Source organism: Astatotilapia calliptera, chromosome 6, assembly GCF_964374335.1.
Source record: "Astatotilapia calliptera chromosome 6, fAstCal68.1, whole genome shotgun sequence".
Lineage (NCBI taxonomy): Eukaryota > Metazoa > Chordata > Actinopteri > Cichliformes > Cichlidae > Astatotilapia > Astatotilapia calliptera.
Genome location: NC_137427.1, coordinates 27,667,148 through 27,693,193, shown reverse-complemented (window position 1 = coordinate 27,693,193; position 26,046 = coordinate 27,667,148). Strand labels below are relative to the sequence as shown.

General features: G+C 41.8%; 2 protein-coding genes across 7 annotated transcripts in view; both read left to right on the top strand.

Moving 5' to 3' along the window:
- The first annotated feature begins 1,945 nt into the window (after positions 1–1,945).
- On the top strand, positions 1,946–7,957 carry LOC113024380 (ubiquitin carboxyl-terminal esterase L1 (ubiquitin thiolesterase)). Its single transcript, XM_080303025.1, has 8 exons — positions 1,946–2,080; positions 2,178–2,754; positions 3,155–3,296; positions 3,538–3,623; positions 5,164–5,211; positions 5,488–5,557; positions 5,644–5,702; positions 6,975–7,957. Exons 2-8 carry the CDS (start codon positions 2,626–2,628, stop codon positions 7,056–7,058), a joined length of 618 nt encoding a protein of 205 aa, XP_080159151.1. The 5' UTR covers positions 1,946–2,080; positions 2,178–2,625; the 3' UTR covers positions 7,059–7,957.
- Positions 7,958–9,361: 1,404 nt separating this feature from the next.
- LOC113024378 (LIM and calponin homology domains-containing protein 1-like) overlaps positions 9,362–26,046 on the top strand; it is a 31,468-nt gene continuing 14,783 nt past the window's right edge. For 3 of the 6 annotated variants that reach the window (XM_026171399.2, XM_026171400.2, XM_026171398.2), the window contains exons 1-12: positions 9,362–9,774; positions 19,011–19,081; positions 19,193–19,262; positions 19,352–19,458; positions 19,547–19,577; positions 19,674–19,784; positions 20,252–20,379; positions 20,997–21,067; positions 22,582–22,783; positions 22,940–23,140; positions 23,596–23,904; positions 24,073–24,342. In XM_026171399.2, coding sequence (XP_026027184.2) covers positions 9,664–9,774; positions 19,011–19,081; positions 19,193–19,262; positions 19,352–19,458; positions 19,547–19,577; positions 19,674–19,784; positions 20,252–20,379; positions 20,997–21,067; positions 22,582–22,783; positions 22,940–23,140; positions 23,596–23,904; positions 24,073–24,342 — 1,682 coding nt within the window. In that variant the 5' untranslated portion in view covers positions 9,362–9,663. The remainder of the gene's footprint in view (positions 9,775–19,010; positions 19,082–19,192; positions 19,263–19,351; positions 19,459–19,546; positions 19,578–19,673; positions 19,785–20,251; positions 20,380–20,996; positions 21,068–22,581; positions 22,784–22,939; positions 23,141–23,595; positions 23,905–24,072; positions 24,343–26,046) is intronic. The other 3 variants (XM_026171401.2, XM_026171405.2, XM_080303024.1) reach the window with 3 other exon arrangements.

Sequence of the window (26,046 nt, the reverse complement as noted above, 5' to 3'; positions counted from 1 at the left end):
TAGATATTTGCATTAGCAAACAGCTGAACAGGTGCACCTCATGGCGTGGCCAGTGGGTGTATTTTAAAGTCCATTCTCCATGAATAAAACATGCATGCTGTAACCACAGTGTATTCGTACATGCAAGTACCTTAAAGAACCCAGTTTCAGGACACACTAGGCAGCACATTGATGAACACAAGCTGAGCTTTCATGGAAAACGTAACTGAAATCAACAAAACCAAAACAGAAGGAACCAGAAAGACAACACAGTCAGTAAAATTGGTTAGCCAACAACTTGCAGAGGAGAAAATAGGACTACAAATAAGGACCATAACTACAGGTGAATCCAGTGAAGGTGGAGTTGATAGCGAAGGAAAACAAACACAGAGGAAGTAAAATATGGGAAGACCCACAAGGAACAGCAGTTACCAAAATACAACAGGAAGTTACTGCAAATGAAACACAAAAGGCATACAGACAAGGGCAGTCTTTCTGTCTTTCTATCAGTGTGAAGAAGTTTAGCTACACATCAGATGTCAGAGTCAGATGATTCATGAGCTATGCAGTATGAAGGAAACAACATATTTTCATCAAGTAAAGTTTTCATATGCACAAGTGTACTTGTAATGTATGTAATGTAATGTTGACATTACATTCATCTCTTATGTTATTGTGCCATCAGGTGGAAGGCAGGAGAAAATGACTCTATTGCACATACAATTTACTCAGCAGGTTAGTCTCACCTAAACAGACAAGTACCTGCATAAATAATCAGGTGCTAACACAGGCATATAGGCCAGAATCACACCAAAGGAAGCAAACAGATGCAGAAAAGCAGGGAATATAAGACACAAGGAAACAATCCCACTGGAACCCTGGGCTAAGGTCATATTTAGCAACTAAAGTCTGTAGAGTTTTTCTTCTTTATTATTATAATAACAATTATAATAATTTAATATTATTTAAAGAACAACAACACAAGCAAATGAATAGTTAAATACATTATCCTGAAGCAGAAAACCCCATGTTTGGGGAAAAAAAGAAATAAAAAAATCTGATTTTCAAGGACATTGCACACAAAGATTTCATACAAGTAAAAACACTGAGATTGTTGTATGAAAAACACTCTTCAGACTAACCATCCAGTTCTAGGTGTGGCACAACATGTGATTACAAGTTTTATCAATTCAGGTTTTACTTACTACAAGCTATAAACTCCTAGCCTCATTTCATATGTAAATATGCTCTTTAGTTACTAATAAGTGGTTGTTTTTAAAGGAGAAAGGCTAAATAATAATAACTCTCTCTGGTAAAGAGACCAGAATAATAGTATTTAGGTATGGGAATACATTTGATCATTTATTATTACTAGCTTGGGTTATTTATTTATTTTTAAATATGGTTATTTGAAAAAGTATTATTTCTTCATACTGACTTTTTCCACGTTGATTATAATTGTCATATAACATAGCGAATTACAGAAAAAAATAATCTGTTTCTAGTTTTCTCTTAAGTGGTCTGTGGAAACAAGGACGACAAAAGGGGAATAAACGTAGTCTGTGCACTACAAATAAATATAATTAATATTGCCGTGACTGTTAGCTTGTTGCATGTGCAGTGAACAGGAGCGCAAGTAGCAAAGACGTTGAACAGGTATAAGAAGGCTGCAGTTTAAATCTTATTTAAGTGTTAGAGGCTGCACAAGCATTGTTGATAGGCAGTCATCAATACGCCACACCTACTTTCTAGAAAGAACGCGATTTACTCGGAATGATCTTGTATTTAGAGGTGTCATTTCATGAATATCTACTTTTATAAACGTAAATGTCTTTCTGATATGTACTTTGGTATTCGGGCGTGTAGAACGTTAAATTTGGCGTTTAAGTCTGTCTGATATTTGTCCGGTAGTTTGCTAAATCTGTGCACCGACGGTTATTTGCTCTGGGCCCACCCCCGCGTCTGTCGGTAAGTGGTATGATCAGCAGCGATAAATAAGGGTACACGCGCGGCTGTTCGCTGTAGTCGAGATAGCAGATTGACCTGTGATAGCTCAACTTTAGCAACAATGGAGTGGACCCCGATGGAAATCAATCCGGAGGTAAGGAAATGTGTGCTTAATTACAACAGTAATGCTTTCAAAGACAGCCGATTTTTGTCTTACCGCTGTCTTTTTTCGTTTGTTTTTGTTGTTTCAGATGCTGAACAAGGTGCGTATGAAATTAAACGTTAGCCGCCGAATAATGGCGACATGTTAGTAACCACTGATTGACCCAACCGCGAGGTAAGTTTCACAGAGGCTAATTAGTTTAGAGGGCTGTTAACGTGTTTCCAACATTGAAACGCCATCAGACCACTACGAAGCACCAGTATACCAGTAGAGGTGTAGTTGCATCGCCAACTATCCAGGTAACAGCGTTAATTGATACTAAAAATGAAATTATCAGGGTTAACAAGAGTTTGACCGTTATCCCATATTAACGGGCAGTAGCATCCTTCCCGCGGCTGTCCCAGTGTCTGGGCTAAAGGGTGTGGCCTGAGTGAACCAGCATAACGCAGCATCTCTGAGCAGCTTCTGAGAGCATCGTCTGCCAGTGTGCAACTGTTGGGGCTTATTCTTTATTCCGTCATCGTTGTGCCTTTCAGATGATGGGAAAGCTGGGCGTTGGTGAAAGCTGGCGCTTCGTCGACGTGCTGGGGCTGGAGGGTGAGCAGCTCTCCTCCGTGCCGAAGCCGTGCTGTGCCTTGATGCTGCTCTTCCCCTTAACGCAACAGGTAACACCAGGGTGGTGGCGCTGACTACTTCCTGGAAGGGTGGGTCGAGCAAGCGAATATTGGCCGTATCAAGTGGGGTGACGCAGAGATGCAGGGAGGGCATGGATAGAAAAATAACTCCTAATGTTATTTAGATGGGTAGAGGAGTGAGAGCGAGAGAGATGGCTACAAGGAAATGAATCAGCAGATGCTATCACTACTATAAGTTTGAATGCAAATGGTTAAAGTTTAATATTTTTTCACATACTAAACAGTTTAAACATACTGCAGTTAATAAAACAATGGAATTTTTTTTTTTGATGGTTGAGATTTCCTGACTCGGCTCATTTTAAGTGGTAGACCCACTACACAGTATTATCAGACTGATGATGACATGCTTCCCCCCCCCCCCCTCCCGCAGCATGAGTCTTTCAGATCTCAGCAAGCTGATAAGGTTTCAGGAGGTTCTGAGGCTTATTTCTTGAAGCAGACAGCAGTCAATTCCTGTGGCACCATTGCCCTGCTCCATGCTGTGGCTAACAACAAAGACAAAATGACTTTTGGTGAGTACAAGAGGGATCTGGTGCACCAACTGAACATGTGAGTAAATATTTAAATTGGTGACTAAAATAATTCTGCCTGTGTAAATTTTCCTACTGGACTTTCCAAATCTGTTTCTATAAAATGCATGGAGGAAGTGTACTAAATGAAAGGTTAAACAACAAAGAGTGCTGTTACCCCATGATTCAGCTTGATGTGCATAATCAATCTTCCTGGTATCTAAGATAATGTTGACATTTTCAGATGGTGCCTCTGCCTTGAAGAAATTTCTGGATGAGACAGCAAATATGTCTCCTGATGACCGTGCCAAACATCTGGAGAAAAACAAAGTAAAGTGCAGTTAAATTATTTGGTCTATAATAAATCTGATTTGGTAGATGAGAACCAGAATACTTTAATAATCCCTAAGGAAATTAGGATTATGGTTGCTCCAAGACAGTAACAGTAACATGTTGAACTAATTAAATAATATGATACATTACATAGTTTACACATTTAAGAAATGGCTCTAATATATACAAATCGCTCAATTATAAATATCAAGAATATTACAGAGGTGAAATATATGATTGACATTAAACTCTAAACTGAAACTTTGTCATTTGATGTTTTACTGTAAAGCATGTGCCACGGGTGTAACTATTGCAGTGTGCACAGTGTATTATATGGAGTTGTAGAGGGAGATGGGCAGGAATGATTTCCTGTTTCATTCAGTGGTGCTTTTTGGTAATCTCAGTGTCTCACTGAATGTGCTCCTGTGACTAGCCAGCACATCATGGAGTGGGTGAGAGGCATTATCCAGCATTGTCCTTATCTTGGGCAATATCTGCCTCTCAGACACCACCCTAAGGGAGTCCAGCTCCGTTCCCACAACATTACTGGTTTTGTGGATCAGTTTGAGTCTGTTGACATCTGCGACTCTTGACCTGCTGCCCCTGCATGCAACAATCCTGAGCATTGTCGAAAAGATATTAAAAGACCTCTGCTGCCACCTCAGAAAATGGAGACTACTTTGGCCCTTGTTTTAGAATTCAGTGGTGTTTTTAACCCATTCAAGTTTATTTACTGTGTACTCCAAGGTATTTGTGGTCCTCCACAATGTCCACATTGACCATGGATTGAAACGGGTCAAGGGTTTCCTGGCCCACCTAAAGTCCACAATCAACCTAGATAACTGGAGTCCAGCAAGTAATGGAGATTATTGGGACTGCTGAGAGACATTGACACCAAAGTCTAATTGCTGGACAAACTAAAAATTAAAACAAACTCTAATCTTTTTATCCTAAAGTCTTCACATCTAGGAATATTAGATGACTTGTACAATAGTCTGTCTGTAGTATACTTGTGTCGACCAACCAAATAAATGTAATGGCAAAGTATTATTGTATAAGGGGCTCATCTGACCTGAAATCAGCTCAATTGTACAGGGAAACTTGCAGCGGTCCATTTTAAAATGGATGCTTTAAACTTCAGTTTGAAATGACTTGTCCTCCTTTGTGTATATATAAAAAAAATGCTATATTGTGCAAACATTGTTAATGTCACATAGGTGTATGTGTCTTTATATTCCAGTGTCATATCTGAGACTAGTGTCTGCTAGCAAAGTTGTAGTAAAGTGAAAATGAGTGAATATAATGGCCTAGAATTTCTAGAATGTTGCATAATGGAATTGGTTTTTAAGGCCACTTGGGGGTGCCACATACTGCCAAATTTTCTTTAGATGTAGTAGGTGGGTTCACTTATATACAAAACACTATAAAAACCTTTCAAACTTGTTTGACTGCCCTGCTACTTTTTTTTTTTTTTTTAAATAAAAATGGAAGTATTATGTTTCATTAGTTACATCTTGCACGTTCTTCCCCCTTTTAGGCAATCTTTGATGCTCACAATGAGATTGCTGCACAGGGCCAGTGTCGGGTAAGGCATTTTACCACAACATCAACACACTGTACCACATTCAGACCAAACACATGTAATGCAGGTCAATGTTAGACCTGTGTAGGACAACTTCATATGAGATTGCTGTTATGAGCAGTTTTATTTCATTAGCTTCCAGGCAGTTACATTGTTATGGACCACATGTGAGATGGGGTGCGGGTTATTAAAGAGATCAGACTATATATTTAAACAGAAGTAGTTGTTATGGTATCTTTGCTTTTTTCAAAGTTATTCATTTTGTCTCAACCTTCACAGCCAGAAGCAGATAAAGTCAACTTTCACTTTATTGCCTTCGTCAATGTAAATGGACAGCTGTATGAATTTGGTAAGAATTTGGCCCCATGCACAATCCTGTAGTTACTGTCCCTGTATTTGTTTTACATTGTGGATTCTAATATCTTATATCTTAAGATGGGAAAATAAATGGACCAGTGAACCACGGTCCTACCAAAGAGGAGTCCTTTGTAATGGTATGTATATCCAGTTATTGAACTTTTCAGTTTTTGAACATTTACAAACTGAAAATAACAGTCATTGTTCTTTGCATATCAACTAGTCGTGTATTAAACTGGAGAGGGAGTGTGAATGAGAGTCTGCCAAACTGGGCTTAGTCAATTTGTATATCTGATATACAAATTGCAGTCATTTAAAATGAGGTTAAATTATTACATAACCTGGCAATGAAATGCAAAAATGTGTGAGAGTTTTGCAATTATTAATTCGTAAATTTTTATTGGATTATTTATGATTGCAGCAAATGATCACAAGGCAAACCCACGTTTATGTGAGATAAAACCGCATCATTAAATGTGGTAATTTATTGAGAACTAGATATGGTAAAAGACTTGCCTCTAAAGTAAGAATTAGTATTTAATTTAATTGAAGTTCAACAAGCTGGTTTGTTTTATGAACATCTGCTTGTAATGCATTACTACTACCGGAGGATGGCAGTATTGCACCTGGCAATGGTGTCGAATGCTCAACAAGTTCCCAGTTAATACCACAGTATTGTTTTAAAATCACCCAGCTACTAGGAAGTTGAATACCTTCATTCCACTATGATAGACTTGCACTGAAGTGGAACTTGCTAGACTGCTGCTTTCAGAGCTACCTATGTGCACAGCATGTAATGCTGTTGAAACATTTAGAGCAGAGGTCCTCAACCTTTTTTGCGCCACGGACCGGTTTATGCCCGACAATATTTTCATGGACCGGCCTTTAAGGTGTCGCGGATAAATACAACAAAATAAAACTAGTACCGGTACCGAAAAAAAAGAATTTATTCATAACACACGTGAAAAGACAAAGGAAAACAGAGTAAATGATACAAACGATAACAAAAACGCTGAAAACAGATTTAAAAACCATACATTTCACACCTGAACCTCAACTCTCGCGGCCCGGTACCAAACGACGCATGTACCGGTCCAAGGCCCGGGGTTGGGGACCACTGATTTAGAGGATGAATTTCCCTAAAGTGTTTCAATTTAACTTAACATGGATCTGTGTTAACTGGCAGCACTAGACCTCATTATCAGGGCATTTACATCAGTGATATTGCCCTACTAAAATATGAAAATATCAGCAGTAAAATAAACGTTAATACAAATGCGCTTTAGGACAGTCTCTCCTCATATTCTGAATGGTGCACTCCCATTTTAAAATTAGTTGATGTATTGTTTAAATATAGTGGATAGAGTTTTGAATAATTAGTTGACATGTCATCTTTTGATCATATCTAGGATGCAGCCAAAGTGTGCCGTGGATTTATGGAGAGGGAGAAAGGTGAAGTGCGCTTCTCTGCAGTGGCTCTCTGTCAGAATTAAGATGTTCAGTAGGACACAAAATTGAGCAAATTGTAAACCAAAATGTCCTGGAGCGTTCACATGACAAACAATCAACAGGCAACCTGTGTGCGCATACATCTGCAGACACTATGCACTAAAGCACATTGTTTCCACATTTCTCTTATTTCATGAACAAAGTCTTGTTTAGCATTACCACATGTACACAAACACAATCAGAGCCCTTTGTTCTGCAGACACTAACAGTACAAGCCTGTCCATACAGTTTAATGTGGTTTAGCTGTGAATCTGTACAGCATGTGGTCATTACCACTGCTTGTGTGCACATGTCTGAAAGTTTTTTTCCACTGCATCTGTGTCAAACTCAGAAGACTGATGTTAAAATACCTTTTGTGCCAACAAGTGTGACAGATGAGACAAAAGATGTTGAGGGAAGTTTTGTTTCTGAAGCCCTTTAGTTTCTGTGTGGTTGAGTTCTTAATCTGATGTTCTGCTGAATAGCCCAAATGTATCTGTAGAAATAATCAACCATTGTTTAGAGCAAGGAAGAAACCTACTCACTGTTTTGAAACGTCTCTGGAAAACTGAGGTTCTTTCTGATAAGCTTATGTTTAGTGTGATCGCAAATCAGTTCAGTTCATTGCAGTGTTCAAAAAATGAACCGGCACCTTATTTAAAAACCCAAGGATCCACAAATGATCAAATGGATATACCCTTACTGTGCCAGTTTAACAGATAATACAACTTCCAAAGTGAAGTAGGGAACATCTGAAGTGCTACTGTATGTTGGTTGTTGTGCAGTGCTGGGTGTCTGGCTGTGTTTGAATTGTTTACCTTTCTGCACTTTCAAATCCTATGTCGCTGTCGTTATACTGTTAATACAGCTGTGGGAATATAATAAAGCAACTGTTGTCTCCTTGTCCTGTTGTCCTGTCTCCTAATATCCATTGGGTATATTTAAGTAAACGGTACAGGGAAATGAACTACTGGGCGATTGTGGCTCAAGAGTTGGGAGTTCGCCTTGTAATCAGAAGGTTGCCGGTTCGAGCCCCGGCTTGGACAGTCTCGGTCGTTGTGTCCTTGGGCAAGACACTTCACCCGTTGCCTACTGGTGGTGGTCAGTGGCGCCAGTGTCCGGCAGCCTCGCCTTTGTCAGTGCGCCCCGCTGTGGCTGTGAATGGGTGGATGACTGGTTGTGTAAAGCGCTTTGGGGTCCTTAGGGACTAGAAAAGCGCTATACAAATACAGGCCATTTACCATTTCACTGTTGAGAACTTTTCTACCCCTGCCATTACTCTAACATTACAGGCTTTTAGCTGACACACAAAGTGAAACCTTTGTCTTGTGATGTGGTTAAACGACCTCAGGCTCATCCTGGACTGCACTTGGCTGCTGTCCGACTTCAAAAGAGTGAAACTAGAGGAAAGAGCTGTCTATAGCACCTCATCATTGTGCTTACATAAGACAGTCTGTCCTTCAGGTGAGCAGGCAGCATACTGGCACGAGCAACACTTCATGTTTTGATAAGAAACAAAAGAACATGACAGTACACTCAGGCAGTTAGAGCGGAAATATTGCATTTATTTCTTACTCCGAGAATGTCTTTCTGAACAGGTCACTGGATCCAACATAACTGGTTTGACCTGCCAGCTGAAAAAGCCACATTTAAGCTCAGTGATCTGAAACAGCTGTTATCACCAGTGCTGATAGTTACACATGACCAATCCATTCTTTTTAGTCTGTGTGTGTTAAACTCCAACACATGCCACTTAAATTGAGCTACAACTTAAATTGACTAACGTGGTGGTGCTGGGACTGGAGCTCACAGGTTCTTGACTTTTTGAGTCTGAAGCAGGACCTGATCAACCTGATATGGGGGGCAGGAGCCTGTTACCCTGCACCCCCCCCAATCGTTTTAGTGCTTTTTTTTTTTTTTTTTTTTTTTTAACGTATACATGATGTCATGTCATTAATTATGGGACAGACTTAAGTATTGTCACATTACTAAACAAGACTTATCAGCTGTGATATAGGTATTGTATCTTGATTATATCATGCTTTGGAGATTCATACCAAACAAATCTGATTTCGTGAATAAAAAACACGCTGACTTTACCTGCCTGTGATTTAAATACTGCAGTTTTACATTTCTATGGTGCTCTTTGCTTCACATTTTAAAGCCTACAGTCTACCTGTGCTCAGGTATGACCAGTCCCCTTCAAACACATTATGGGTCACCTTCGAACAGCCCCCACCTCCCTCATCACTCTCTCTCTCTGCATCTCTCCTATCTATCTCGACCTCCCCCGCAGAGATTCCTGCCTGCGCGTTCACGTTTCTCGAAACGCGCGGCGGGGGCCGAGGACAGAAGCCTCGCGCAGTTCGGCGGAAAAGAGTCATTATTTTTAGCGCCTGTTTCGCGAGGAGCCGCTTGTCTGTCTCTGCGCCACAGTCTGCGCAGAGCTCGCGCGGAGCACGAGAGGACCCGCCGTGACAGAGCGCGGAGTTGCGGGGGAAGCGCGCGAGGACGAACATAACGGGCTCCGGACACAGACCATCTGAAGGGAGGCTTATCACATATCACGTATCACCGTATCGTCCGGCTTTGGTCTCGGCCTGTCCGGAGATGGCTAGCCCCGGTGCCTCTGGAGATTCACCGAATGCCCCGCGGGAGCAGGAGCCGCTGGAGCAGCACCATCCCGAACCAGCCTGTCGGGAGGCTCAGAAATGGATAGAGGTAAGTGAGGAGAGGGGGGCTCAGAGGCCTGCTGCTATTGCACACCGGGGACATAAACGGGTCATATAGCCACACGCTGTGAGCGGGGATATAAATAATCACCCCAGGCGTCACCTGTTTGGGAGGAGGGGGACGATGCGGTGTCCGTGTGGGACAACAGCCACTGTGCGTGTGAAAAGTTTTCACCTGTGTCGTCGTCCTAATGACACTGAACGCCAACACCTGCTCTGTAGGGACTTTAAACGCCGCTCGGGCTCGAAAATAAACCGTCATCATGAAGTAAAAGCTCGCAGAGTGTCTGTTTGTGTAGGGACGATGGAGAGCCTGTTTTCTACTTGCTAGGAGGAGAAACGCCCCCCTTTTTGAGGCGCGAGGGGATTCCGGTTGCCATGGTTATGAAACCGGGCCAGTGTTCACGCACGAGATGCTTCACTGTACCCACGGTTGATCGCATCGGATGAGATTATCATTTGCTGCATCGCTTCCACCATCATCTGCTCGGATACAGTGCCTCCTTCCATCAGCCTGAGCGGTGAATCACGGTTTGCCCGCGGAGCTGCTGCCTTATGACCTATTTTATACCTCCAGAGCGGCTCAGCTACCTGCCAGCCAGCATTTCAGATAGAGGAGATAAAGGACTGGAGCTGCTTCAAAATGACTATTTTTATTTTTTTTAATGTTAAGTTTTGGCTTTAGCCTCACACCATGCTGTGTTTTCACAAGACTCCCACAGACTGTGCTGGCTGTCCTGTACATTAGCCAGTTTGCCACAGGCTCTGGTAGAGAGAGAACAGGATGCTGTTATGGATAAAGCCCCTTAAAATGTTTAACTTTGTTTCCTACCTGGTCCTACTTAGAAGAGATGTAAATACAAAATGCATCTTTAAAATTATGATTTAATTTTTTAGGGGAAAAGAAAAATCTATGAGATACCTCTATATGAAATCATAACTGTCCCTCTTGTTAAATCAAGAATTAACTGTAATTAATCACATTTTTTTGAAAGCTGAGTACAATTTCACTAGTCACTGCCAGGCCTGATTACTGTCACACCTGTTGAATCACTTAGATAGAACCTGTCTAATAAAGACAGGTAGCAAACTAAAGGAACTGAAGGATCTCAACAAACTCACGATTTAAAGAAACTCAAGAACAGCTGTGAAACAAAGTCATTGACATATATCAGTCTGGAAAGAGTCCCAAAGCCATTTCTAAGGCTTTGGGACTCCGGTGAAGCACAGTGAGATCCATTATTCACAAATGGAGAAAACTTGGAACAGTGGTGAACCCCTCCCAGGAGTGACCAGCCTCACAACATTACTCCAAGAGCATATTGATGATTCATTCAGGAGGTCACAAAGAACCCTCAACAACATCTAAAGAACTGCTGGCCTCACTTGCCTCAGTTAAGGTCAGAGTTCACGATTCAACAATAAGAAAGAGTCAGGACAAAAATGGAGAAAAAAAAGGAGAAACCCACTACTGACCATAAAGAACACAAAGGCTCCCATTTATTTAAAAAAACAAACAAACCCCAAAACAAAACATGTTGATGAACCCAGAGACAAAAAATATTCTGTAGTCTAACACAAAAGTTTTGGGAAGCTTTAAGTCCTGTTACATCTGCATTAAACTGACAGTATTTCATGAAAAGAACATGATAGGTAATAACCAAATGCACCAGCAAGTCCTTCTCTGAGTGACTTCAAAAAAATAAATAAATAAATAAAATGAAGGTTTTTGGAGGAAGCTTCATCAAAGTAGGACTTGGGTATGCTTGAAAACCATCCAGTGTAGGTGAATTAAAACAATTCTGCAAAGAACAGTGAGCCAAAATTCCTCCACGGTGGTGTGAAAGACTCGCAGCCAGTTATCACAAGTGCTTGATTGCAGTTCTTGCATCCAAGGGTGACAGAACCAGTTATTAGGCTGAGGGGGCAATTAGGATAGCTGTTTTCCCTCAATCATCATTTAAAAAATGCATTTTGTATTTACTCGAGTCACCCTTTTGCAGTTGGACAGCGGCAATTACTTTTTCACAGCACTGGAGCTCACACTTGGTTGAATTTTAATATAGAGTAAGTCTCAGTGTCCTGTCATCAATGAGATGTGAAAAACTGCAGCAAAGCTGAAGCTCGACCAAATTTGAAGCACAGCAAGCTCTACATCTATTTTGTCCTCAGTAGTACTTGTCCTCTTTTAATGACAGTCCTGACGTCGAGGCTACAAAGGGTTACATCTATACAAGAAAGCACACCTAATACTGAATAATACTCGTGTTTTTGTCGAGGAGAAGCTGGATTCAGGAAAGCTTCATAGCCAAACAGTTAAGTGAACAGGCCTTTAATGAGTGCATACAGATAAGACTGAAATCCAATCAGAGATTAAACAACCAGCCAGTGCACTCAGTGTAACAGTGGCTCCTAATCTGGAGGTCAGGACCCCATTGGGTTGCATAATGATTAACAGGATAGAAGAGTAAAAGGACTGACGGTCCGTTAGCTGCATTAGTGATAATGGGGTACTTCTGGTTGTTGTCAACATGAGAATAATGGATTTGTTTTAAAGATAATTCATAGATGAGCTCAGATTTGTTGAGTTGCAGATTTGTTACTTGTTCATGTTTAAAAAGTTTGAAAGCTTTATCCATAACTTGGAGTATTCATCATTGTATTTCAGGCTGTGTGTGCTTTATTTATATGCACTCCATTTATTGTGACTTGTATCATCATTTAATAAGCATTAGATAAATAACTTTACATATGCATTGTTGTGTTGCCTCCAAACTTGTAAAGACAGCAGTATATTCAAAGTACTGAGATGAGAATTTAAAACACAGTACTGTGTCTTTATTGAGAAGAAAATAGGTCTTCAACTTTCAGATTTATCTAACACTCTAAATCTTGGAGATAAAAGTCATTTTTAAGCCCTTCTGCAGTTGGCTGAGTCCTCTTTGTTTTTTTGGGACCATCTGCCACTTTCATAACTACATATACAGCTTCAGCACCTGATAGTTTTTGACCCTACACTGTGGACTGTGTTAGCTTTTCCCTCAGCAGCAGGCACAGTCTAGTCTAGGTTAATGCCCACCTCTTAATCTTAATCTCTCCTGCGTCTTTGCTCAGTGTTCCTCTCGCTTTGTCGTCTTCCTGCCTCCTAATACTCCAGTTATTTTCAGGCTGCTCAGGCTCAACCTATTTCTGGTGGGGTATTTTTACACTCTCACAGGTGGGGATGGGGATTCAGAGATGACCATGCCACCAAACACTCCCTGCAACTTGTTCAGTGCCTGTCTGCCATGTCTGTAAACTATGCAAAGTGTATGCACACTCACGCATGCCAATCAGCTATGCATGATACTCCTGACAGCCTTGCACACTCCTCGGACACGCCCCGGTCGGGTGACACCGGTCACTATGGGAACATAACACGGGCAGGCTCTCAGGTGTCACTCTTTCCAGTGGGGGCAGTAGGCTATATATCATCAAATGACCCGAGCAGGAAATTCAGCTGGCACCGACAGGGCCTTTCTATCTGTTTATAGACAAGACAAGGCAGGAGTGTCACAGGGCTCATACACACAGTCTCAGCTGCTGAGCAGGTTAAACTCAACTTGAACCTCAGAGACAAACGTGAGCCTCTGCTTTCATCAGCATATACCACATAGCAAGAGATAGAGTCAGATGCATGGGGAATAAACTGAAGAATGTGTATGCCTGAATAAGTGTGTGTGTGCGCGTGTGTGTGCCAGATGTCACAGCTGTCCAAGTCAGATTAACGCTGATAGTCTCAGACAGCCAGCCGGGCTTGCACGGGAGAGTGTGAGAGCATGGATTCATGGATTTTCCATGCATCAGATGGGGAATGAAAGAATTTCAAAATACTCGCACAGGCTCGTTGTTAGCAGAGGTTTCTTTGGTTTATGGAAAGTCACTCTCATGTTTTACACAACACGCACAAAAACCAAATTGTGACTGGATGTGGTAATGTGGTATTAGTCTCTTGTGCATGAAACAGTACTACAGTTTAAGGTTCAAAGCACATCAAAATCTACACACAACCATATTTTTAGTGAAATATTTAAACAAGTATTATTCTTGTTGACCATGTGATAAAATTTTAAGATGTGGGTCTATGTAGTGAACACAACTATTGTTTATCTACAAAGTACAGTAAAATGTAAATTAAGTTATCAAAAATGTCTAAATATGTTTTTGGAAGCTTCAATACTGGATGGCACCAGCATGGTTGACAGAGATCAGCCGGCAAATAAGATGACATTTGCTAATGTCAATGGCCGATTTATCTCTTGGTTTGCATACTTTAAAAAACGGATGGATAACGTTTTTTTATTGTTGTTACCCTGCTGGGTGGGTGGGTAACCAGTATGGACACCTAAGTTTGTGAATACGATAACTTCAGAATGAGTTGTGTTGGCGTTTCAAATTGATAACATAGGGATATCTTCTAGAAATTTCAGATGTATTCTAATCCTGCTGATCTCAAGGTCAGAGGTCAAATTTTCTGAAAATCTTGTGAACTCATGAATGAGGTGACGTAGGATTTTGAAATTGATGCCACAGGTATATCTGCCAGGAGGCTGAGGGGCAAAGGAATCTACATAGATTTCTTTTTTTCATTGGTATAGTACATAGTATAATTAACCAAAGAACAAAGAGGGGCAGCATGGTGGTGCTATGGTTAACTCTGTTGCCTCATAGCAACAAGGTCCTGGGTTTAAATCCACCATCTGTGGAGTTTAGTAGGTTAATTGGTGATTCTAAATTGGCTGTCTCTCTGTTCCTGTGACAGACTGGGGATCTGTCCAGGGGCCCTATGGCAGATAGGATAGACTCCAGCTCCTCTATGACCCTGATTTCTCATTACTGGCTACATGGTTTGGATCTTGTGGGAAAATTGAAAATTCTTTCATTATAAGTTGATATATTCAATTTGTATTGGGTCTATTTTCACAAAGAAAAGCATCACCTCATTAAAATATGGATGGTTGGATGGATGGATGTTAAACACAGAATATAAGCTTGGGTGTAATATTGGTCTGACACTTCCTAATCATTTATTAAGTAATACTGGAATTACATAATGAAGTGCCTCTGAATTTGTATTTAACATAAATTGGGGGGTTCACAAGATTACAGAACATTTATATTTGGAAAGAAAATAATATGTAGATTTAACTCAGGAGGTTTCCTGACAGTTGCATCTTTAGCAAAGTGGCCCCAAATTGTCATCATGTTTAGTCTTGACCTGTGAAACCCTGTCTTTTACCACCTAAATGGATTACAGCACATGATATTTTTCTCCTCCTCTGCTTCCTATGTGTCTGCTCTCTCATTCTTTCCATCTTTTCAGTTGTTAAAATAAAGGGTACTTTGGCCTACTTCTGCATCTCCCCTACCCATCTGCGCATACACACACACACACACACACCTCAGGGTTTAAGTGGTAGCTGCTGCTGCCATTCACGCAGGGTGAGCAGAGCGATCCACTATGAGCGAGGGTCGAATTACTGTTACTGGCGCTGAAATACCTCCGAGGCCTTTGGCTTGGGTTTTTGTAGCTAACATGAATACATACAATACATAAAGCCCCAGTTCTTCTTTTGGCATCTTCTCTTTTCTCTTCTGCTTCAATATTTTTGAGCTCTCTATCAAAAACATGCACACTTACATTAGTCACTGTGTTTAATCGCTGCATTTATTTCAGTTTCAGCTCACATAACCAATCATTAACCACCTCCACCTCCCACCCACTGTCTGTTTGCTGTCTCCTCCACAAACACACACACACACGCACACATGAACTATACAAAACACAAACAGTAGTCCTGCTCTCCCCTAAATACAGTACTCTACTCTGAGAGTAAATTATACATGGCTGTGCTCTAAATGTTTTACAGTCTTTAAAACACCTAACGAATACCAGCCTGCATTTAAAACCCTGTACTGAGGAGAGACTGCTCCTCTCTTCCTGATGTATCTTCAAAGAGCTGCTTTCATGTTAACACTTTTTTCTTCAAGGGTCAGTTTAGAATTAGAGTTTAGGACTTAGCTAGGAGATGTTGTGTGTGAATGAGGGGCCTCACAAAGATAGAAATATAAGCTTTATGTATGTGTTTCTCTGTGGGTGGGTGAGTGTAAGAGAGTGACACACAGAGTGATGAAAGACAAGAAAAAGAAGTGGATGCCAGTGGGAAACATCTGTTCATCACTTATGTAACAATAAAGAAAAGTGATATTGTTTTCATAGCTACAGATGCACTGTGCTTGTGTGTGCTCTTCTTCAAGAACAATATGTGCAGTGGAACTAAAAAAGAGAAATTGAAATAAAATATGTTGTATTTTATTTCAATTTCTCTCTTTTTTTAATATAATACATTGTAAATGGAGTTTGTATGTTCTCTCTATGTCTGCGTGGGTACTCTAGCATACTCCCACAACCCAACGTACTTGTATATGTACTTTATAGGGTTAGGTTAATTAGTGGTGCCGGCCAATAAATTCAAATGTATTCTCAGTGATCAACTTTAATCTGGTATGTATCCTGTAATTTGCCACCAGTCTGTATATGTGAAAAGCAGAATCAGAGAGTGTGGGCCTGCATTTAACGGTTTGGGTGCTAACTGTAATCTCTACTAATCTGGATTAAATGTCTAAACAGCATTGGTCTCTTCTCTTTCATTCATCTTTGGCCTCTGGTTACACAACTGCTCCTGAAAGCATGGCGTGCGGGTGCATTGGTGTGAGGGCGGTAAATCACCTCTGGTTTTCCTGATTCTCTCCTCTCCTACAGGATAGAGTCCAAATCAGAGCCTAGGTTAGAGGATTGAGGTTATCGCTGCGGCATATGGGAACATTTTGGATAAAATTGAAAGAGGACACTGAGCAGTGTGTCAGCGACGTGGCGTCATTCTAATTTGGTTTCAGCTGATGAAAAAATGCTGGGGGAAGGGTGAGCAGGGAAGGAGCAGGTTCCTCTGTCAGGAAAACAGAAAGGCACAAATCCAGGGCCTGTGTAAGCATGTGTCCTGTGAGTAAATGCTTCACATATGGGCTGCAAATAATGATGGAAGAACCGCCAGGTGATATCTTTCTTAGACAGAGAACTATGTTATTTATCGCCAAGGGGAAATTCAAATACCTAGGAGCTCATTTTAAAGAAACAATCATCCTTCCAGTCATAACCATAAAAGGATTAGATGTGTAAAATAATTTAAGAAATTGTGGTAAAAACAGGAGGTGCAGTCCATCCAGGTTGATGCAGGAGGCAGAATGTGTACGAGTGTGAGATGATGTTTTAGGTGGCTTCACTTCCCAGAGTGTCCACTGTTGTCCATTATAGGTTTCAGTTTCTTCACCACAGTTTCATACAGGCCATATGCTGCAAATTTACAAAACAATCCTCATCATTCAGGAGCCATTTAAATTTTCTCTCTAGCCCAAAACAGTTGAAGAACATGGTATTGTGACTCGTGCATGATAAAATCTACGTGGAGCTGATTTTTTCTGTCTGTGTTCAGATAGCGTTATCTTATGAATGCCTTGTGCTACCATGATAAACCAAATATTCATGTAAAGCTTGTGTTCTCTTCTTTATGAAACCATTTGAATGAGAGTTATGATCATTTAAAGAGCACTTGTAAAAAAGTGAGTCCAGCCTTCTGCCAAGCAGAGAGTTGGCTTTTTCCACCAGCTTATCCAGCCGTCTCAGTGGGAAGAAGAGGCGGCTCTGTCTCTTCCTGTAGAGAGCATTGGTGTTCAGCAACCAGTCCAACTTGCCATCCAATAGGACCTGTCCTTGCCTTGTATGGAGACTGGCAGATGGGATGCTCTAGCTCTACTGAAATCAATCACCATCTCCTTGGTTTTAGTTGTGTTAAGTGGGAGGCAGCTCCCACTGCATCTGTCACTGAAGGCCTCACCAAGGTTCCTGTATTAGTGCTCTTGTCCACTACTGATTCATGTCACAATAACTGTGTCATCACAGTATTTTTGCATGTATTTAAAGTCTGCTGTTTATAGTGTTAACATGAATGGTGCTAAAACAGGCCACTGTGCGCCCGCTGTATCACACCTCACCGTCCCAGAAACACAGTTGACCAGCCTGACGAACTGAGGTCATACTAACAGTTTGTTACCCAGGACATCAGGAAGGGATCCACACCCAACCCCTCCAATATGAGAGGCTGGAGTTTGTCCAAAACACTAGAGAAATCAATACACTAGATTCTCACATGCATCCTGGCTCTCTAGGTGTGTGTAGGTCCTGTGCAGCAGGTAAAGGACTGTATACAATGTGGTCCTGGTGACAAAAACTGGAGGGGTCCTGGACACGAAGCCTAGACTCAAGAGGGGGAGGGCCAGACACTCCAGGGTCTTTATAATTTGGTAGGTTAAGGTCATATATTTTTCTCAACCGGTCAATATACTCTGAGCGCCGGTTTGAGAGAGGATGTTTTCCACTATTACAGGACCACTTTCCTTTGGCTGCTTCAGGCTTCTCTTCAGTTCCCACTCCAGACACCTGAGCTTCTCCTTGTCCTCCTCTTCGAATGCCTGCTTTTTTTCTAGTTAAGGAGCTTTTTCATGATCCAGGATTTATTTATTTATTGGGAAAGCAGCCACATGTTTCTAACTGGAGCCACAGCATGCCTACAAAAGCTAATGTAGTCCCTGATGGTGTCCATCCTGCTGTCATTGTCCACATCTATGTTGTTATCCTGTGACTCCAGCAGCACACTCCAGTCTGGGCACTTGAAACACTCCCTAAGACACCGGTTAGCCTCCAGAGACAATTTCTTGAATAAGCGGGTGGTAACAAGCCGCCTCATTACACAGGGTTTATGTGTGGGCTGAAGAAAGACCAGATTGTGATCTGATCTGACAAGTGGTGGTAAAGCAGAGATATCATTCACATTAGCATCTTAATGCTAATCAGTGCTTGTTTATTCTAACTAAAGAGCTGAAAAATATTTGCTGATTAATTCTACCAACAGTAATAGAATACCAGTCTCTTTTTCTGTGTTATATAATGTTGTAAATAGAACATGTTGATGAGTTTTGGCCTGTTTTAAGTGATCATACAGAAGAATCCACAGGTGTTTTATTTATTCTGTGATATTTTAAAGAAATATTCACCCATTTTATGCAAAGAGCTGCACTCTGTGTCCCCATCCACCACCTTTACATCTGTGTTTTCCTGTCCTTCTTCCACAGGCTGTAACCGGGAAGAGCTTTGGAGACAAGGACTTCCGCAGTGCGTTGGAGAACGGCATCCTGTTATGCGAGTAAGCCTGTGACCTCACTTCATATCACTTTTTGATGTTTCAAGCATCACCAACATGCACAAACTCCCATAAGACTCAATAAATCTCGGCCTCTCCTCCTCCTCTACACAGGCTCCTAAGTGCGATCAAACCAGGACTCGTCAAGAAGATCAACAGGCTGCCCACCCCCATCGCCGGGCTGGTAAGGAAACACTCTCCAGTGCGACACTGATCTCTGTAAATCACCCCTGTTCAAGTGATGAACTGACCGGCTGTTGCTGTCTCCTCCAGGATAACCTGTCAGTCTTTCTGCGTGGCTGCGAGGAGTTGGGCCTGAAGGGCGCCCAGCTGTTTGACCCAGGGGACCTGCAGGACACTTCCATACGAGCTAACCTCAAGTAAATGAGTGAATGTGCAAATGTGTGGTTTGTGTTTTTTTACAGTAGCAGAGTAACATGCAATAGTAATATTCTTCTCTCTTGTTAGGGACTCAGACTGCAACCGCAAACTAAAGAATGTGAGTTGTTACCATTTTTTTTCTTTCGTTAGCTTGAGTATTAGTCTGTTTGGCATTTATAGATATACCCTAAACCCCTGTGGCTGTGTCTCTCAGGTGCTGAACACAGTGTACTGGTTGGGGAAAGCTGCCAGTGGCTGTGCTTCCTATAGTGGGCCTACTCTAAACCTCAAGGAGTTCGAGGGGCTTCTTGCTCAGATGAAGTTGGTGAGTGAAATCACAGCGAGGTACAGAAATGGCAGATGGTGTGGGGGATGGACCTGTTAGTTTCCTGTCTTTGTTGGGGTGTCCGAGATGGGAAACAGGAGACGGGTTTGTTTTTTTTACACAACAACACCTGCAGACAGGATATGAAAAATTGTTCAGACTGGATCTGTGGACTCCATTGAATCAAGTCTGTTTAAATAAAATACCCTTTTCTAGTTTTTGCTTCTTAGACTTGACGACCCATAACTGAGCTTCATCATGCATTGCTCCTGCTTCACACAGTCGACTGCATATTAACCTGAGATACCATTAATTTGAGATCTGTGGACTCAGTGGTGTCTTTTAAAAACAGCTAAAAACTCATCTTTTTAAACATGCTTTTGGTTGATTTTTGTTTTTATGTTTTAGCTTTACAAATACAAATACAATTTTACTTACTTAATTTACTTAACCTGATGTGTGTGCAGGAGAGCGAGGAAGGAGGGGACAGTTCACAGAAGCGCAATGTTAGAGACAGCGGTTATGACTGCTGGGACTCTGAGAGGAGTGAGTCCCTTTCTCCGCCACGGCACACTCGAGACAACTCCCTAGACAGGTGAGACACATCTGTCAACACTCCTGAACATGCTGTATAATTTGCTGTTGCAGGCACAAGGGTATTTAAAATGGACCTATTATGCTATTCCTAATTTCCTAACGATGGCAGATGCTTATATTAGGCATGGCCAAAGTTTATAATAAAAAGGTCAGTGGGGGCTGCGAGGCTCAGGTTTCAGACTGCTGTCGACATTCATACAGAGTTTTTCGCTTTGTTCTGTATGATGTCACAGAGAAAGAACGGGTTCCCTTCCCACCAGGTGTTCACACCTTATTTTTAAATGGAGGTGGGGGCATGGATCTAAATATGGACAAAAGTAATGGTCCATCTACACATCACACCTACAAGAGCTGCTCAGCCCGCAGAAACCCATGCCATGAAGCATCCGGCACACAGTTTTTGTTCTGATGTTAGAGTGTATCAGAAGAGAGCACTGCACTGCTTTTATCTTTGCCAGGCCAACTCTGGGCCCCAAGCCTTATGTTTGACACCCCTGGTCTACCCTGAATTGCACAGCTTTTGACCTCCATTTGTGTTCAAACAAGTGTCCCATCAGTGACTTCAGTTACATCATGTCTAATGTATTCTGGTATGTGTCCTTTTGTTCTTGCCAGTCTGGATTCCTTTGGCTCACGCTCGCAGCACAGCCCTTCTCCCGACGTCGTGAATCGAGGAAACAGCGACGGTCAGTTCTGATGAAATGCCTCTGAAGTGGATCCTGTTTTTATATTTTCAGAGAGCTGTTTGCTTCTCACCACTTCTACTGTGTCAAGCCTTTGTTGTTAAGCTGGTGGCCTGCAAAGCTCCCAAATGACTCTCAAAGGAAAACTGCAAAAGTGTAGATACCCAAATACTCAACTACAGCATTCCTTTAAATACAAATCTGCTCGTCCAGAATTAGACTCACTGCTGTTCGACAGCATGTTGGTTGTTTAACCTTCATATAGTGCAACTGGTCAGACTGGCTGAGGGCAACAGCTGAATATCACAGTGTGTGTGTGTGTGTGTGTGTGTGTGTGTGCGTGCATGTATGTGTGTGTTTTGGATCCCAGATGCAGCAGCTGTTGGTCTCAGTAGCAGTCTCTAGAGGTTTGGACCTGTGAAAAGACACAGGCTGAGGTTAACATCCTGCCTGTCACACGCCGTGTGTGTGTGTGTGTGTGTGTGTGTGTGTGTGTGTGTGTGTGTGTGTGTGTGTGTGTGTGTGTGTGTGTGTGTGAGTGATGGAGGGAGGGGGTATCACAGACATCCTGTTTGTGTCTTTTATGTCGACACTATAATGTACCGTATGCTCAGCAGGGTTACAAGAAAAACACTACCCCCAAACCACAAATAGCCTTATTCCCTACATTTCCTTTAGGTCATGGAGGTAGGAGTAGAAAGGACTTTGTGATGTTGCTATAAATTGATAAAATGCTTAAAAGTATCTATAATGATCATGTCACAAGTAATAAAAAAATATGGTGTTACTGTTTCTTTGGCAACATTTAGAAAGAACATTTACACAAAAGATTACCATGTGATCTGTGTCTGAGTGCTTCAGCTGGGTAATGACATCTCATCCGTGGGTGTTCGCACCTGGTATAAATAATTGGTACTAATCTCATTATCTTGATCCTGCACTTATTGTGGTTGTTAATGTGCAAATTAGTTATCTGGAGCCTGTCGAACTTGTTGATAAACAGGATTCATGCCAAAGGGGATTGTCACTGCCTTCAGTCACTTTTTGTGAATGAAGGCTGGTTGGGCTAGTGGGAGATATTTGCTGTCAGGGCTTTGAGGCAGAAGGCGTTCCTTTCTTTGATGTTATTTTCAGTTTTCAGTTGCAGTTTGGTTAGATTTGAGAAATAGCTCTGCTCGGGCAAGTTTAGGAAAAGATGGTTTGCGTTGATACATCCTTTTAACAACATTAACCACATCTTAGATTGCAGTCTGGGAGGCAAACTCCTGCTATGTAAGAATCTGATGAGTCTTTTTTAAGCTACCAGGAGGAACTGAAGTGGCCTTTAAAATGTATTGGCTGCATTTAAATGTCGTTTCTCTTCTCCTGATAAGAGTCAACTACAGATTGCATCTCAGTGTCAGTGAAAACTGGGTCCTGTATGTCTCTATGTGTTATATCGAAGGCCTAATTTGAAGTAACTGCACGACCTTCAGCATTATTTTCTCTGTAATGCTCTGTTGCTCTTTGTTGCCCAGGGCGAGGCAGCGACTCGGAGGCCGATGCCCCCAACAGGAAGCCAGATGTGCGGAAGGATGACATGTTGGCCAGAAGGACTTCCAGCAAAGAAGCAAGAAGTTCTGTCCCCTTTAACCAGTTTCTTCCTAACCGAACCAACGCCACCTCCTACGTCCCAACTCCACGGCGAAAACCACATACGGAAGAGAGAGAGCAGCGGAGGTAATGAGCAACATATTAAAAATAAATTATTTGGCTTTAAATGATTTCCAAAGCAATACAAGTGTCACTGTGGAAAAACAAAAACCGAGGTGAAAAAAGAGGTAAAAGCACAAAAAACACAAATGTGCTTTTTTTAATCTTCCTGCCATTCCTCAGTCAGCCTCAAGCTACTGCAGATCAATGCAAAAAAATTACACTCCTCCACAAAACCTCCAAGACTGTCACTTGGGCACCTGAGAACAATGGGGAAAAACAGGAAGAGGAAGTGGTCACCCAGGAAGTGTTGGAGCAGAGGAGGATGCAGAAGCTGGAGAAGGCAGGAATTAAAGTTCTTCCTGCTGTCGTTCGCTACAGCAGGTCAGGGAAGATGGGCATGACAACTCCTGCCTCTGCTGTGGTGGAGAAACGATTTTGTTTACATGCACTAACATGAACTTCTGATGGTAGAAACAGGTGCTCTGGATGAACCTTTGGCTTAGTGATGCTGTCTGCCTGTAACTGTCTTGCTGCTTTAAGGAGAATGTTTGTGTGATAGCCCACTGATGTCTGTTGTGACTGTGAACTAACTGATTTGTCATTGCTGGTTTTATGGAGAAGAGACATATAGGAGCAGTTAAGCCATGTCACTTTGTGTTGTGATAGAGGTTTCAGCTGACAGGAATTCTGTGTGGTTGTGTCATGTTTCTAAAACACATAAAGACACATCTGACTACTGACCTGGACTAACAACCGTTTGGGCGCATGTCAATCAAAACCCGCACATTACTATCCTCTGAAACTGCCTCGCTGCACTACCCCGTCTCTAACCCCAGCCCTCCCGAAACGGAGGAAAAGGAACCGAGGTCACCATCTCCGAACATCATCCTCCGCCGTGATAACGACTTTTTGAGCTCCCAGAAGTCTGCGTGGGATTCCCCCTCTGACGGGGAAGAGGAAGCAGCAGTGCGGAAAGTTCCAGATGTCCGGAAGGATGACTTGGCGTCCAGGCGAGCTCATCGTGGCACAGTCGCACCCAAAGTGCACCAGTTCATCCCTCCTCCATTATGTACCGATAAAGACAGAGAGCGCTGGGAGGGCATCAGACGAGCCTCGCAGCAAATGCTTCAGGAGAAGGAGATCAGGTTAGCAAAGCGTGGTGTTGTTTTGACTCCATTTCCTCTCGCTCACCTCTAAACGTTCTTCTCACTCTTTGTTTCTTTGCCTGTTGCGGTCACTTGTGGTTTGATGTGTTGCGCTCCACTTTGATGTGTGCCGTGTGATGCTGCTGTACTGGCTCTGTGGTTGGACAGTGAGAAGGAGGCGGTTGCTGACATCATTACACGCAAAGACAACCCCTTCCTAAACTCTCCCTCTTGCCACGAGGAGGAGGAGGATGAGGAGGACGAGGGACACGAGGGGAAGGTTAAAGCGATGCCTAATAAGCAGAAGGACGACCTGGCTCGTAGACGGGCTCAGAGTAGGCCCCTCCCTCACAGGGACGGCCCGGTCAGCTTTGTGTCTTCCTCCATGAGCCAGGCAGATATGCAGAAGTGGGAGAGACTCAGGATGAGTGAACCAAGGTGCCCAAAACACACACAGTCTGTTTCAGCAAACACGCAAGACAATGCATGTAAATGCTGCTGTATGCAAAGTGTGTGATCTTTAAGAGGTGACAAGAGAATGGGTGGTGTGGGTGGGTGTGTTTCTTGTTTTATTTTAGTCTTCATCAGATCATCAAACTATTTATTGGTAAGCAGTTCTCATATAAAGAAGTGTTTAATTCATTTTTTAGCTGAAGCAATATAGATTCAGTTTGTGTCAGCCACTTTAAACCCCCCAGCAGGGTGTGACACAGAAGAGTATCACGTCTGGTGTTTTAATTGGAAATGTTATCAAAAAGGTGGAGGATAATGAAACTGAAAATGAGATGCTTTCTATAGAATTTAAAAAGGCAGAAAATTGAATATTCAGCTATCTAAAACCCAAACAACAAAAACATAAGTGAAATTATAATTTTAGAATAAATAATTGTTGTAAAAAAAACCCAACACGTTCAGCCCGTTAAACAGCCAGAGGAAAATTCAGAGATTTTGTTTCAGACTTGATTGTTAAATGAGATAATAAATGATAATAAATGAGATAGGTATGAGTTTTAAAAAGTTTCAGAGTAGCTTTGTTTCACTTCAGCTTTTTATTGTATAAAATGTTTTGTTACAGTGTATGTTTTATTAGTTTCAGTGTCACTTTGATTATTTTAGTTGATAAGGATAAGAACAGGTATTGTAGTACAAACCTTGTGTTGTAGACGTCATAGTCTCAATAAGCATATCTAACAAAGCCTCCTCTGAAGACATATTTCTATAATATTATTTTTTGGCACAATAGCATTTCTGTTTGTTTTCATTTTTTAAAGCATGTTTTTGTTTATTTTGATTTAGGTTTTTAAAAAATTCACACTAAGTTTTAAGTTTTGGTCAACAATAATAACCTTACACCACAGTGGTATCAGTTTTTGGATCTTGTTCCTGGCAAGTGAGCATAGTTCTCAAAATGTCTAATTTTACTACACACCTGTGCCACGGCACTATTTGGCTCATTCGTGCTGTTGGCAAAGTGACACATTAATAAAAGTTTAAAAACATTAGGCGTAGTAGTGTTTTTCAGTGTTTATGCAAGGGAACAAAAGGGTCCCTTTAGCCTTTTGCTAGGTGGTTGCTAGACAACACGATGATAACATCATAGTATCTGATATAGATAAAAACCTTCAGGGGCCTAAATGTATCTGTGTACCAAGTTTAGTGGCTCAACTCCTAATGGTCCAGGAGGAGTTTGCGGACAAACAAGCAAACAGACAGACGTTTCCGTATCATAGTCACATTTATTACATTTACGAACAATTAAATAATCATCAACAATGTGAGCTGTCACTAGTTAAGCCTTTAAATTAAATAACGTTTATAGCCCTCCCAACAGTCTCTTACTGTTAGATATTTAGAGTAATTTTAAATTACATCTCTCTGGACTTTCCCTTCTTCCCTCGTCTCTGTTGTCCCCCTGTGTTCTCGCCTGCTGTTTGTTCTCCTCCTCATTGTGCACTTCAGTCCTCTTCAGTCTTCTTTGACAGGACTTGAAAAGGAGCAGGGAATTGGCCGGTGTGTATGAGACCGTGTGTGAGACCAAAAAAGAGGCGACTGTTGGCTGCGAGCACTGCTTGGCTTTGTTTTTCTCCGCCTGTGCTGATGTCATTAGATAGGATAAAGACTTTTTTGTGTTCCCAGAGGAGC